Source organism: Phocoena sinus, chromosome 17 (assembly GCF_008692025.1).
Source record: "Phocoena sinus isolate mPhoSin1 chromosome 17, mPhoSin1.pri, whole genome shotgun sequence".
Taxonomy (NCBI): Eukaryota; Metazoa; Chordata; class Mammalia; order Artiodactyla; family Phocoenidae; genus Phocoena; species Phocoena sinus.
Window position 1 is genome coordinate 6,652,301 of NC_045779.1, and position 14,777 is coordinate 6,667,077.

General features: G+C 45.1%; 1 protein-coding gene and 1 non-coding gene across 2 annotated transcripts in view; both read right to left on the minus strand.

Annotated features, from left to right (window-relative positions):
• TOX (thymocyte selection associated high mobility group box) overlaps positions 1–12,531 on the minus strand; it is a 299,151-nt gene extending 286,620 nt beyond the window's left edge. Inside the window, exon 1 of the mRNA XM_032610468.1 lies at positions 12,278–12,531. Within this exon, the coding sequence (XP_032466359.1) occupies positions 12,278–12,379 (102 nt within the window). The 5' untranslated portion in view covers positions 12,380–12,531. The remainder of the gene's footprint in view (positions 1–12,277) is intronic.
• A 1,856-nt stretch (positions 12,532–14,387) lies between these two features.
• Positions 14,388–14,494, minus strand: LOC116742791. Its single transcript, XR_004346571.1, has one exon. It is a non-coding gene; the product is annotated as a U6 spliceosomal RNA (small nuclear RNA).
• Positions 14,495–14,777: the final 283 nt, after the last annotated feature.

The following is a 14,777-nucleotide window of genomic DNA, read 5'->3' on the forward strand; positions in this document are numbered from 1 at the left end:
GAGAGAGAGAGAGAGAGAGAGAGAGAGAGAGAGAGAGAGGAGAGAGAGAGAGGGAGAGAGAGATAGAGACAGAGACAGAGAGAGAGACAGAGAGAGAGAGAGAGAGGAGAGAGAGAGGAGAGAGAGAGAGGGAGAGAGAGGGGGAGAGAGAGAGACAGAGAGAGAGACAGAGAGAGAGAGACAGAGAGAGACAGAGAGAGACAGAGAGAGAGAGAGAGACAGGGAGAGACAGAGAGAGACAGAGAGGGAGAGAGAGAGACAGAGAGGGAGAGAGAGGGGGAGAGAGAGAGAGTTGGGCACTCCAGCAGTGGGCAACTCTGATATTCTGCCAACAGGCCTTCAGGCCACAGTGTGATATTTTGAAAAACACTCTGAATTCCATATGAACAGATTCTAGAAGCCTATGTGTATACAACAGGTTTTTAAAGAACATTAGAAAAAACAGCTTAGGTTGGAGCTGATGAGCCATGAAAAATAGATGTGTTTTAACTATTTGGTATCCTTGCAAGTAGGTGTTAAAGGATATTCTCTAGGGTGGGTTTCTCTCTCTTTCTTTCTCTCTCTCCTTCCCTTTCCCAGCCCCCAAAACATCACGTGTGCTTTGCATTTCACATAAAATCTTTCTTTTGTCAGTTCCTTTGTTGGTGCAAAATTGGCAGCAGTTCAAATTCAAAGTACTCCTATTCATTTACTGACCAATGTCATTCTAGTTCACATCAGCCAGCGAGCTAAGCTCTAAAAACATAAAAGACTTGCTTCACCACTGACGAATAATGTGTACATTTTTACAGAGCTTAAACCTTAATGCTGTCCCTGAAACTAACAATACAGTATATCTTATCATCCCTTTTTCACGAGCAGGCAGCTGCTGAAACGCTTGCCACTTCAAAATATCAACTGCTTGCCAGTTCTCCTACACACACCCTGTCAAACTCATGTACATTGTGCAACGAAAATGGTGCAGGACTGAAAGCTAGAAATTGTGTCCAATTCTGCTGTAAGGGTATGATGTGCAAAGAACAATGTATGACAACCGTAGAGACTACAAACAATGGCACCGGAGCCAGGAACTTCATAGATCACAACTGCGCCTGTACATATTTCATTGTAGGCATTATGTATTTAAAGCATGACAAATGTACCCTCGTACATTATGTTCTGCACAAACAGAAGCTCCTCCCACCAGATCGCCTTTTGCGTTTCTCTTGGTGATGGAAACACAGTTGAGTTTCATTTCTTTTTCTTCTCTTGAAACGTTTAAGGTTCTCAAGCCCTAAAGGAAAAAGACACACTCTCACAAGCACACACACACAAGGTTATCAAAATGAATAACAGAAAACAGAAGACAATAATACAAGATGAGAAAACGAGATCTTGTTCACTTAACATTTTGGGCTGCTCTCTGAGGACACAAAAGCAAGGATTATCTTAAACACTAACCAAGGGTGTCAAGAGAACTACACTATCACTATGCCTATAAATTGCTGTCTGCCCAATTTTAATGCAGATAAGTGCTGGCTTATTGATTTGCATGATTTTCTAGCAAAATGGAATTCCCACGTGAATATGTTGGGTGCAGAAAATATGGTTTAAGAAGCTTTTACTATTACTGCTTCCCTATGCCAAAAGAACAATTAAGCAAATAATATTTCACTACTGTTTCAGGTCTACAAACTAACGTGGATTCCTGTCTGTTTAGACTTTAAATATCCCTTCCTGTTTCCCGATTCGCTCTGTTTACTTTAAATGATTCTGCTTATTGAAAAGTTGATCTTCTTCCAAATGTCTCTTTAAATAACACGTAAAATCTGAAAACGTTCTCCCTCTGGAACACACCTACTTAATTACAAAGGGGTTCTTGGCTATACCAACCTCACACTAATTCAGTCAATGACTGTGGAAATGGAAACATGTTTATGGGAGAAGATTAGTATGAGTCTACATTCATCTCCTCCACAACCTCGCTTAGGTTACAAAACCTTTATCACACAAGTAGCTTGGAGTGGAATTAACTGACTCGAGGCTAAGGAAGATGAACAGATATGCTTTTAAGGTGTTAATAAATATTTTGGAAAGAGAATAGGTAGTTTAGGTGCTTAGGGGTGCTGACCTTTGCTGTGTTGATTAGTGGGACAATGATACATTATTAACACACAGCAGCTGTACCTGAACTGCTGCCATGAATATAATAGCCTTTTATAGCCATCAGGGGAGTGAGGTAGGAGGCCTTTATTAACCACTAGACATGATTAGCACATTATGTGAACTTTAGTAGGCAAATTATCTCTTATTGAAATAGAATGTTGGTTGTAACTAATTATAAACATGATTTTTAAAACTTCCCAGTGAACAACTCAATGTTTTACTACCGTTCAGCTCATTATTGGCTGGTAATCGACAAAAATGGGTTCTATTATGGGATGTACTTACAGGAGCTGAATCTCCAAAGGCAGACCTTGTCACCGAAGGCTGACTTTCAAATTGTTTGGCATTACAGGTTCAGGGATATTAGCATACGTGCAAACTTTCTCTCTTTAATTAAGTCAAACTGTTCATGAACTAGAAAAGCTGCTTTGGGAATTTTCTTCCTCTTTATGTCTTTAATCAGTTCTTAAAAGATTAGTTTTGCAGTAAATTTTGGAGAGTTACCTTGAAAAATAACAGCATAATTTATTTCAAAAAGCTTAATTTTGGGAGAGTAAAGATTATCCCATTAGCCTTAGTAAGTGAACAGGGTGCGGAGAGTCCATTATGAACAGTCTTTTATGCCCTGGCAGAAAGTCATTAACATAAAATAAATCATTAGCTTTGATATTAAGCTTCTAGTATCTGCAGGTTTCAATGATTAATGTTCATGACTGCATCTGCCAAATGATAAAATATACTTTTTGTTGAAAGGTTATCCTGCCTCTTTATTTTTAACATTTCTCTTTACACAATTGTTCCTGGCATTTTAGGCAGAGGCATTCTGGCATAGAAGGAAAGAACTGGTTTACGCAATGGCTTGGAGATGCCAATGCATATAACACTTTACCCACCATTTTTCAAATTACCCATTTAACTGAGTTAAAGGACTTAAGGAATTCAGGTGGTGCACAGATATGCTTTCAATGTAATTGGACTATCTTTAGACCCAGTTGGTCCATTCTTTAATTAATCTTGCACATTATATTTCCTATCTCTGACCCATACATCAGAGGAAGGTGGTGAGGGGCAAGCTTGCTTGCCTGAAGTCAGGAACTACAAGAGGCCATTTCCCTCTGGAACAGGCAGTGTCAACTTTATTTCATCCTCTTACACAGCATCATAGGCAACAGCTTCCATCCTAGCATCTCTCATTAGGTGCACTGACTCGCAATGCAGAAAGGGAAAAAGACGCCCCCTGGGGGCTTATCAATATCTGAGAGAGAGAGATTACAGGCTACCTATGTAGCTACACACACCCCATTTTCCCCAATTCACCTTGGACCCTCTAGAAAGGTTATTCTTTTCACTCCTTTCCTGAAAGAATCACTAGTCTACGACTTTGGAAGACACATTCATTTCAGTAAGGTAGCCGAAATAGAAGAAATGGACCGAGAAGATGGTATTTTTCTAAGGTCTACCACTGTTTGAATTTTTGAACATCTTTCCTCGTGTGATTTCTAAATAATCTACCTGTGCTGACTCCTTGATTCTCATAAAGGTGCTTTGATACAAACATTAATTATTTCCTCCTGTGGATACATGGAAGATTGGGACACAGGTGGATTATAGGTTTTAGTTTCAGAACTTTTACCAGACATCAAACAGAGTCAGGCTTCTGAAGAGAATGGGAAATAGAGCGGGAGGGAATCATATCCTTTCAGGGTTATATTTATTTTTCACAGGGGGTAAGTCAACACAGGTTCAAGAGCCCCAGTTTTTATATGAAATCTTCAAGAAGAGTCTTTTCTTCAGAAAGGCCTAGGTGTTCCTCAGAAAAGATCCAGTTCTTTAGTCTTATTAAGGTATAATTTGCCCAGTTAAAGCCCTAGCATTGTGAAAAGCATCATCTCATGTGAAATATGGCTACACTTCTTTAAAAGGAGTGGTAATGAGGCATTCCTACTGGCCAGTATGATTGCCTTTGTTGTTGTTGTACACGTTGAGAGATTCTGCCATTTATGATAAATTCTCATGCATCTATGGGCAGATTATATCCAGGACCATGAGAAACACAGAAAAACACATGCTCACCCAAACACACACACACACACACACACACCCCAATTTCTCTGACTAGGTAACTTCCAGATAGGGGCTCAAAGACTTTAATGGAAAAGTATTCCATGCAGTAGCTGATAGTGTTACAACTGTGGATCAGATACCTGTAACTTATAAGTCACATAGTAACTCAAAACATTTTATATTTTCTTGGCCACTAGCAAAGCTTCTTATCAGCCAACCATGGCCCTAGTTTATTTAGGAGTCCTTTCAAGACAGTTTCATCAAAGCACATAACTCAAGAATGAAAAACAATAAATACTTGGCTAATGCAGAACTGTTAAAAACTCCAAAGGGAAAAATGGACAAACAGAAAAGCATTAACAGTGACACTGGTTTCATGACCTTTGTTATTATAAATATAAATCAAAGATGATGTTTCATAAGTACAATGGAAATCTGAAGATAGATTTTAAAAGTTAACTTTTTATTCAAGGAAGGGAAACTTGCCTTACTTGCCTATTCAAACTAAAGAGATCTGGGAAGATATCAGCACCTCCTCCAGTGATAGAGCAAGGGGCTTCTTTCTGGCCTCATCCCTCCTCTGATCTTTTCTGCTACACCATCAACATCCAGGCACAGAGCAATATAATGTTCCCATTTTCAAAATGAATGCTATAGGGAGGAAAATGTTATAACCAGGAAAGTCTCATTCAGGTTAATGTGAATTCCATGTCTCAAAGTATTACAGAAGAACTGCTATAATTAACAGTCTTTTGGCACTTCCATTATAAACCACATTTCTGAGCAGTTTATAACTCAACTGTTTTTAATGAGAAATTACTCTTCGGGATGAAACTTGGCATGCATGGTTTAAAACAAAAAAATGCTCAAATTCATTAGGGCCGATGTAAGCTGTAGCGTCCTGGTGCTCTGCTTTCCTAGCGGGACATTTAAAAAATTCACTGTCTAGGGCTTCCCTGGTGGCGCAGTGGTTGAGAGTCCACCTGCCGATGCAAGGGACATGGGTTCGTGCCCCGGTCCGGGAAGATCCCACATGCCGCGGAGCGGCTGGGCGCGTGAGCCATGGCCGCTGAGCCTGCGCGTCCGGAGCCTGTGCTCCGCAACGGGAGAGGCCACAGCAGTGAGAGGCCCATGTACCGGAAAAAAAAAAAAAATTCACTGTCTACAGCTGGCCCTATCAACCAATGGAGAACAAAGGCTATCTGACTCTGGAAAGTGCACCTTCAAAGAAAAAGATCAACTGAAAATACACTTGCTCTTGGGCATCCTCTGGGTACTGGTTCCAGGACTCCCCTCGGATACCCAAATCTGAGGTTTCTCAAGTCCCTTATATAAAGTGGTGTAGTATTTGCATATAACCTACACACATCCTCTCCTATACTTTAAATCATCTCTGGATTACTTATAATACCGAATATAATGTAAATGCTATGCTAATAGTTGTAAATACTATGTAAATGATATGTAAATAGTTGCTGCTGATGCGCGGCAAATTCAAGTTTTGCTTTCTGAAACTTTCTGGAAATTTTTTCCCCAAATATTTTCCATCCAAGGTTGGTTAACTTGCAGATGTAGAACCTGCAGATATGGAGAGCCGACTGGATATCAATAACATCAAAGTAGAAGTAAATAAGAGAAAAAATATCTTCAAGATTGGTAAAAGTAAATATTCCCCATGTTAAAATTTTAAATTCAGTTTAAACAAGGCAGCTTTCAAACATTTAGATGCTTTATGTGGAAGCTTCTTGCAGGCAAGATTATAGTTATGGTTTTGGGGGCCACAGTATTTATTAACAATGGTTTACCACAACCTTGTTTTCTCCTAAAGGTATATACATTTTAGATTCTTAGATTTGGCTGTATACAGTATAACTTTTATCTTAAACAACTGATAATATTTTTTAAATGTAAATAACATTTAATGAAGTCATGATAACTATATTTCATTTTCCTTGAGGTGTAAGTTAAATATTCTACCTTATGACTTCCCAGAAACCCTGAGATTCACGTTTGGATAAGCTAAGATGTAGCATGATAAAAGTAATTACTTAAATAGGTTCTGCATTTCCAACTATTCCCATCTTAGTCATCTATGCGTATTCTGATAAGAACACATACATAGGCCAACCCACATACTCACTGTAAGTGTAACTCAGCTAGCTTACTACGTGCAACTAAACATCAGGAGATCACAGTCCCACTTTCATACTATTTTAGAGTCTAAATAAAGATTTCTCACCGATAGGGGATGTTCAAGGAGCTGATTTCAAGCTCTCAATACACTGCAATAACATGTGCAGGGAGAGGTGAACTATAAGAGCTTAGCAATACCCACATGGTTTTCCTCTCAGCATCGTGTCCTAGTCTGTGTTTTCTTAGTCTATTATTCTAGGCTCCAATGTCATTCATTCAGATGGGGGAAAGGAGAGTAGCCTAGTTCAGGATTTTAAGAAGTGGATATGGGCCTGAGGACTGGCAGATTCCAACTTCCTTACCCCAAAGAAGGTCAGGTACTGGAGGAAGAACGGATTTGTTAACACGGTTATGATAACAATGATGGCAAGTAGAAAAGGGAGCATGGCGGCCAAGACAGCCACGATGGTGAGTCAAGCATCTGAGGAGAGGGAGGGCTTCAGGTTCGGAAGTGCACACCGCCCAGGTTCAGACCCAGACTGGGAAGGAGAAAAGCAGGGGAGGGGGAGTCGTTCCAGGATTGGGGGTGTTTGGGAAGGGGGTGAAAAGGAGGGAGGCAAGAGGCACCAGACGCACAGGCAGAGCAGCTGCTGAGGGCAGGCTTCCAGCAGGGCAGGAGGATCTCCAATAGCTGAGAAATATCCCCAGGGTCTTTTCAACTTTCTAGGAAGTTAGCACAATGCTGGGAAGCAGTAGAATAAGTCATCCTTCATAGCTAAATAGGATTCTCACCCCTATCCCAATTCTCTAACCCAACCCTTTCTTTTTATTTTTTTTTTATTTTTGTGCGGTACGCGGGCCTCTCACTGTTGTGGCCTCTCCCTGTTGTGGCCTCTCCCGTTGCGGAGCACAGGCTCCGGACGCGCAGGCTCAGTGGCCATGGCTCACGGGCCCAGCCGCTCCGTGGCATGTGGGATCTTCCCGGACCAGGGCACCAACCCGCGTCCCCTGCATCGGCAGGTGGACTCTCAACCACTGCGCCACCAGGGAAGCCCCCATCCCTTTCTTGAATTGAGCCCATCACACAAAAAAAGTATGCCCACAAGAAATAGTTCCACACACCAAAACCCACATTGGAGACCCAGTTTTGGTCCCAAGAAAACCATTCTTAAACTTGGAACTTTCCCTTCAGGTTCAGCTACCTTACTTCTTTCCTCTGTTCTAAGCCCTTGCAATCATGTCATTTAAAAAAAAAACGACAACAAGCAAATGAGATCATATTGAAATATCAGCTTAGTTTTTCCAACGAAGCAAAATATCAAAACGTTCCTTAGTATCGTCACTCAGTAACTTCTAACACGTACGATAAACTGTGAGAACACTAAACCATGCGAGCATATTAGAAATAACATCATGAGCTCCAAAGCTCAAAACTGTAATTGTTGCATAGACATTTAAAATTGGAGCTTATGACACTGAAGTATCCCACAAAGTCAAGACAGCTAGCTACATTTGAGGGTTTTGTATGCTATCTGATTTAGTGGCCAAAACCATGATTGCTCGACTTACGCTCTTACCTATAAATTTATTTAAAACATACTTAAAGACCTCAAAACTTATGAAAGATGCCAGCTTAATAACACTCCCATGGGAGTTTTAATTACACTAAGGATGTTCAGAGTATTGACTATGAATTTCCCAAAGTCCTAGAAGTTATGGGGGTGGGGGGAGAGCTAATCAAGCATGCTGCTCTAGATTGCTTATAACCCTCCCCTTCCGCCTCCTCCTTTTTCTTACATTTATTGAAGTAGAAATAATGACTCCATCATAATGTGCTTGCAAATCCTGTATTTTAGATAGGATGAGTTTTGCCCCATTGAAGTGCAATACGTAATACTCTAAATAGGAAAATAAACTCGAAGGAGATTTTGCAGAGATGATAATAAATCTTGTTTTTCTCAGAAGTTATCAAATGTCTAATGTTAGCCCTGACATTTTAACGCAGAGTTCATCACAAATAGGTCCTTCCTCCTATGTTTATGTGAAAAGATTATACACTGTCCTCCCTCATTTCAATGATAAAAGCCCAATATTCCAAACGCCCATTATTCTTCACTCTGTATATAGCCAGTATGGGTTTGTGTTTTGAACTTCCTTGTGTCTAAATCAACCAAAGAAAGATTCAGGACCTGATTCCACAAAAGCAACCGCTGAGAACAGTAAAGACCATTATTTCCTCTCCCACTGCTGGCAGAGGTCAGCATCCCTGTCATTAGCCATGTCATAACATAATTGTATTACTACTCCTTCTGTGGGCAGATACTGAGCAATAACTGAACACATCATATCATTGCAAAAATGAAAAAGTGCCATTTCTTTGTCCCAATTTAGCATAAAATCAGTGAAAACAATCTTCAGAAATGACACTGCACTAAGAAACTGAAAGGAACTGTTATTACTCTGTGGGTATATATTTAAACTGATGCTCTGACATCTTCAACTAGAACCAAAAAAGAGGACTCTATTTTACTACTGGACTCCAATTGTGAGCTCCTATAATCCAATTTCTTTTGGTAACATTCAGCTCAATTAAGGGATACACTGTTTCTTAAAATGGCCTTAATTAGACGAAACTCCAGTATGGTACCCATCTCTCAATGTCTGAAATAGAGCCATGCTTTAAGTTGCCAGAGGTGACCACTGTTACTTCCAGCCTACATGTTTCCGTCCAGTCTATGAGCTACACTGCTATTTCAAAGGCTGACCTATATACAGCAACGTGCCATCCGTTCTGGCTGTTTGTATAAGAGATGCCTCGCACAGTTGCCATAACCAGCATTGTTGCATTGTTCTCACTTTTCTCCTGCAATGGGCTATGTGAAAATGGAGGCCAGTTTGCATAGTGATGTGCTCATAACGTAATGTGCTCTTACAATAGAGCGATACTAAATTAAACTGTTTTCAAAAAAATTCCTCCTACAGAGTTTATTAACTGAACAATGTAAGTAGTGTTTTGGCAAAATCTATAGAGCAGCAGTGCTGGAAAATGTCAGCAAAGTAAAACCACCTCATTTTAGTTTAGAAAAGCTTCAGGAAGAGGATATCCATTTTCTGGATTAGGGTCTCTTCTGACATTGAAAAAAATGTCACTGGAGAAACTAGTTACAACTGTGTGATGCTGAAGCACAGAGAGATACTGGTTCCTCTGGGATTCAGCACACTGACTTTAGTAAAGTGTTGACAGATTTTAAATAAAGACAATTAGTAATTTATGATCTTATCATCCTATTGAAAACAAATAACCTGACAAAGTGACTGTTTCTTGTAATAAACTATGTATTCATGACACCTCTGAAAGAGACAAGGTTTACTTTGCAGTCTCCTCTCTCTGGGAGAAGTCAGGTCCAACTTGTTTTTACTAAATGTGGATACAGATTTCTTATTTCACCTCTTTCAAACTTCTGCCCACCTTTCAGATCCCTGCAGATCTACCTGAGTCACCGTAAAAATGAATTCTGGTTGACTACATTCTAAGCAACTAAAACTGTGGAGTTGGACAGAAATTTTGTGCCAATGCTAATCATGATGGAGTAGAAAACACTAGTGCCCGGGTTTTCTGGGGCCTAGCAAACCTACTCAGTACACTGAATATAAGCTGGGATCAGTGACAAATATATTTGTTAGACTGCTACCCAGAGAAAGGCAGGAGCAGACATCCTGTGAGAAACATTTCCATGAAGTCTCTTCCTACTATTAAAAGTGTATCTTATGACTGTGCATCTTTAAAAATCCATTATTCCCTGGATAAGTAAAGTAGGAGACTTGCATCCAGTCTATAGAAAGGGTGGCTAATTTGCATTTTAAAAGAACAGTTTGCTCCTCATACACCGGGTGACTTAAAAGGAACTTCAATGAGCTAGTAAAGAAATTCTGAAGACCTTCTAAATTAATTTATTCAGTTCACAGCACAACCCACTAAAATTATTTAAAGCACTTAATTGGAAAATGATTTAATATATTGGAGTAATTCTTGATTTTCCAAAGCATTTAACTTTTAAATTAAATCTGACCCTACTATCACAAGAATGACGAGTGAAATGTGTATCCAAGTCATTACCTTCTTTTTGGAGCCTAAAATCACTGATAAATTTAATAGGATTTGTCCAGTTTCATTGCCAAAATGTTTCTGACCTTTTGGTTCCAATTACTACTGCGGAATATGTCTTTACTATCCAAGATAAGACTGCTGCTTTATTATTACTGTTAGTAGTAGCAGTGTTATAAGCAAAAATAAAATGTTGCAAACACAAGAGACCTGCTCATTAAGGCAAAACAGACTGTATTACCAACAAATAATGAAACTTCATCACGCAAACTTCTCTGGCCAAAGTTACCCATGCCTTCCATGCCTCTAGCTAAAAGGGCCCCTTCCTGCAGGATGAAAAGCCTTTCTGCCTTGCACAAGACTAGATTTCCCTAGTTTCTAACTTGCCTAAACATCATCAACACATGCACATCCCTTTTCCTGGGTTTTGCACTGTACACACGGCATCGGGGAGTTTCTCCACGGGGTGATATAACTCACAGCTCTGTGTGTGTGTGTGTGTGTGTGTGTGTGTGTGTGCGCGCGTGTCGACGGACCAAGACTCGGAGTTGCGAGTTCGTTGCGTGATGGGGAGCCCGGGGGCCGAGGATGCAGCGCGCTAAATACCTCTGTATCGCGTAAAAAGCTGTTTGATGATGACTCGCCACCAGGCAAATGTTACTAGTCCCATCGATTTATCCAGCGGAATTCACCGAGAGGCCGACACGGAATTGCTCGCAGGGGCTGGGAGTATCTGACAGGGTTACCACGGAGCGGGAACTGGGCGTCTAAACGTCTCGCCCTGAGTCTCAGAGAACTCCATTCTCCCCGCCACGTTCACCGGGCGGGACTGCTTAGACACGTCCAAAAAGCCCGAGGCGAGGACAGCCGTGGACCTGCGGCTGCTCTCGGAGTCTGGTCCCCGCGCGTCCTCCCTCCGCGGGCTGAGAGTTCGAGGAACCCCGAGAGTCACTCCCTCCCTACGTACGCCCTGACTGCTGCATCCTTCGGACGAGCGGACCTCCGCGGTAGCCCCGGTCACCCTCATGGCCCGCCTCGCCTCGGGCCCCCGCGGCCTCGGCACCTGGGGTCACCGGGCTGTGAGCATAGCCCAGCCCGGGACCTGCTCCAGCCCCGCGCCGAGGGCGGCAGCTTTGGACGTGAACGCGACGCGCTCGCCCGGCTCCTAACAAACTTGCTGTTTCTGCGCGCACCCCTGGGCGGGAGCTGTCCCCCGGCCCCGGCGCCCCGGCGGCACCCCGGCCCGCAGGCCGGCGCCCGGACCGGTTCGGGAAAACAAAAGCGTTGCGGAGCGCTGTGCCCGGCGGGGGGCGGGGGGCGTCTCCCGGGTCCCGGCACCCCGACTCCCGGCGGCTCCCCTGGCAACTAATCCCGGGCGGGGAAGCGGTGCCACGAGCCCCCACCGCCGGGAGAGCAGGGAGGGAGGGAGAAGGGGAAACCAGAAAATAAACGGAATTCTCCCACTCTCTGCCCGTGTTCCCGGACCCCAGACACACCCCCAAAGTATTCCGCCGTTCTTTCCTAATTTTTTTCAACGCCCCCCCGGCAAACCTAGGCAGGGAGCCTTAGTCGCGAACAGCGGGAAGGAAAGGATCGAGCAAATCGTGTCACTTTCCGCACCATCGCGGGGGCCGGGCAAAGCCCGGGAGCGGCTCCGCAATATTTACTCCCCGAGGGCACGCAGGGCAGCCGCGGGCTGCGAGCCGAGCGCGCCCGGGACCGGCCTCGGGCGACCGACCGCCCGGCCGCCCAGCGGGCTCGCCGCCGCCGCCGCCCCCCTCCCGGGACCGAGCACTCAGAACACGGCGGAAACAAAAGCAGAGCATTCACCTTGTTGCAATAGTAGGGGTCCAGGCAGGGAGAAGGTCCCAGACAGGGAGCGTCGGGCGCAGCGGCGGGCTGGGCTGGAGGTGGATAAAATCTTACGTCCATTTCACTTTCACATCAAGCAACTCCTTTTCTTTGCCTTTTTCAAAAAAGTGTCCAGCAAAACAAGCTTAGACGGAACAGAGAGAGGTGTCTGGACTCAGGAGTAAGAGAAACACCTTCCTTCCCTCACATCCGTTTGTGGTTTGTTTAAGAAGAAGAGGAGAAAAAAAAAAAAAAGAAAAAGAAAAGGGGGGGGGAAGCGCTCAACTCTCCCCCAAGCCGCGGCGCGCACCCGTCGTCGCCGAGCGCGCAGCCTGCTCCGCCGCCGCCGCCTCCCGGCCCCGCCGCCGCCGCCGCCGCCGCCGCCGCCGGGCAGGTAACTTCATGCGCTCATTGTCCCCCCCGCCCTCCCCCCCATCCCCGCCTCCCGCGCCCCTAGCCGCCCGGCACACGCGCTAGCGCTCGGGCTCTAGGTACTGGGCGTTTTATTGGAGTCTCTGAGTTGCTCTGCTTTGAGTTTATTTTCTCCACCTTGGAGGCCTGGGATGGGGGGAGGACTGGAGAGGGAGACGGGGCGGGAGGTGGGGGGGTGTGAGCGCCCGGGGCCGGGCGGGGTGGAGTGCGCGGCACGACGCGGGCAGCTCGCGGCCCAATGGCGGCCGCTCGGGGCTGGGGGCCGGCGGAGGGTGGAGCGAAGGAGGAGGAGGAGGAGAGCGCTGCCGGGCCCGGGCCGAGGCGGCGGGACCCCGGGGACCCGCCGCTGCGCCCGGGCCACGCTCCTCCGGGCCAGCGCGTCGCACACAAAGGGGCCGGCGAGCCCGAGCCAGCTGCGACCGCGGGACACGGCGGGGAGCGCGCAGCCAGGGGGCGCTGTGGCGCAGCCCGCCCCGCAGCCCCGCCCCCAGCCCCGCCCCGGCCCCACCCCGCTCCCACAGCCCCCTCCGCGGCCGTCCCCACCTCTTTCTCTGCGTCCCGCACCTCCCGCGGCGCGGCCGTTCCCCACCCCGCTGTCTGCTCCCCCAGCCCTATTCCCACTCTCCGGTGGAGGTGACTTTTCTAGGCAGCGCCGCTCTCGGGGCTGGGAGCCCTCAGGGAGCGCCAACCCTCTGCGTGCTGAGAGTGGGCCACTGTCCCAGGGACGCGAAAGGACTGCAGGGTGTGGATGGGCTGGAAAGGTCTCCCCTCTCCTGCTGCTCGCTCCCGCCTCCAGCCCTCGCCTCCCCGTGATCTCTGTCCCCCAGGAGGGTTTGCGAAGGCTAGGGCTGCCTTAAGGACTCGCAAAAGACCACAGGGGTAGTTCAAAGGGTAAATAGAAAAACAATGATCAGCACACAAGATTGGGCTAGAGGGAAAACACGTGGGCTTGCTAATTGCCCATTACTGGATTCTTGTCCTTTTCTAGTTGGAAGCCCAGTAATTCTCTTGGAGGTCCACGGAAGACCTGGAATCAGCCTCCCTATTTCTCTGTTCCGTAAGTGGGACGAGGAAAGCTCCAGTCACGTTTTCCCGCCTTCTCAAACCCGGAAACTTGGAACTTCGTGTCTCCTGGTGGTTGGAAAGTTTGGCGGATCTCGGCCGCTGCCCAACAGATTTATTCCCGAGGCTGTCCTTGGTGGGAACTCTAACAGGAGTGGGCGATAGTTACCCTCCCAGGAGGGAGCAGCCCCGAACACTGGACCCAAGGCCCTACAAAGAAGCCTGGAAATACTTCATCTGTTCCACATGTTTCTGGTGCCAAGAAGGATACTAATAACATTTCACCACCGGGCACAGCCTTCTAGTGCACGTTGATTGCCAACTGCTCCGTATAACTTTCCCATAGCTATGTTGCTTCCTTTGCAATTGAGAGCATCAGTCACGTACAAGCAGAAAGATCTGAAAGAAAATCTATGAGGACAGTATAGGAATGAGAAAATGAACATCACTGGGCGTCTATACATGGCTCCTTTAGGAACATTTTGTTAAGCATTGCTTTATACTTCTTACAGCCTTTTTCTTGTAAGCCATGGTTTTCTTTCTTCCCTTCATCATTTTTTTAAGACATGTTTATCGGAATATAATTGCTTTATAAAAAAATATGGAACGCTTCACGAATTTGCGTGTCATCCTTGCGCAGGGGCCATGCTAATCTTCTCTGTATCTTTCCAATTTTAGTATATGTGCTGCCGAAGCGAGCACACCCTCATCATTTTTATAAGTGGCAAGAATCCAGCTTTCTCCCTACCTCCAGATTAACATGGTGCAGATTGGTGTAGGGAGAGAGAAGTGTAAGAAAAAATAATTTTTCCCCACTGGATTCAGAAGAGCCTCCATATTTCCAGATCATTCAAGGCACAAAATAAAAACTAAAAAGTAGAAAATATGTTCTTTCTTTAAATAAAGATCTTTATAATAAAATTTAAATGAAGTTTTGTGGTTTGTAACATCAGTGTTCAAATTTCAATTGTAGATGCTAAAATGT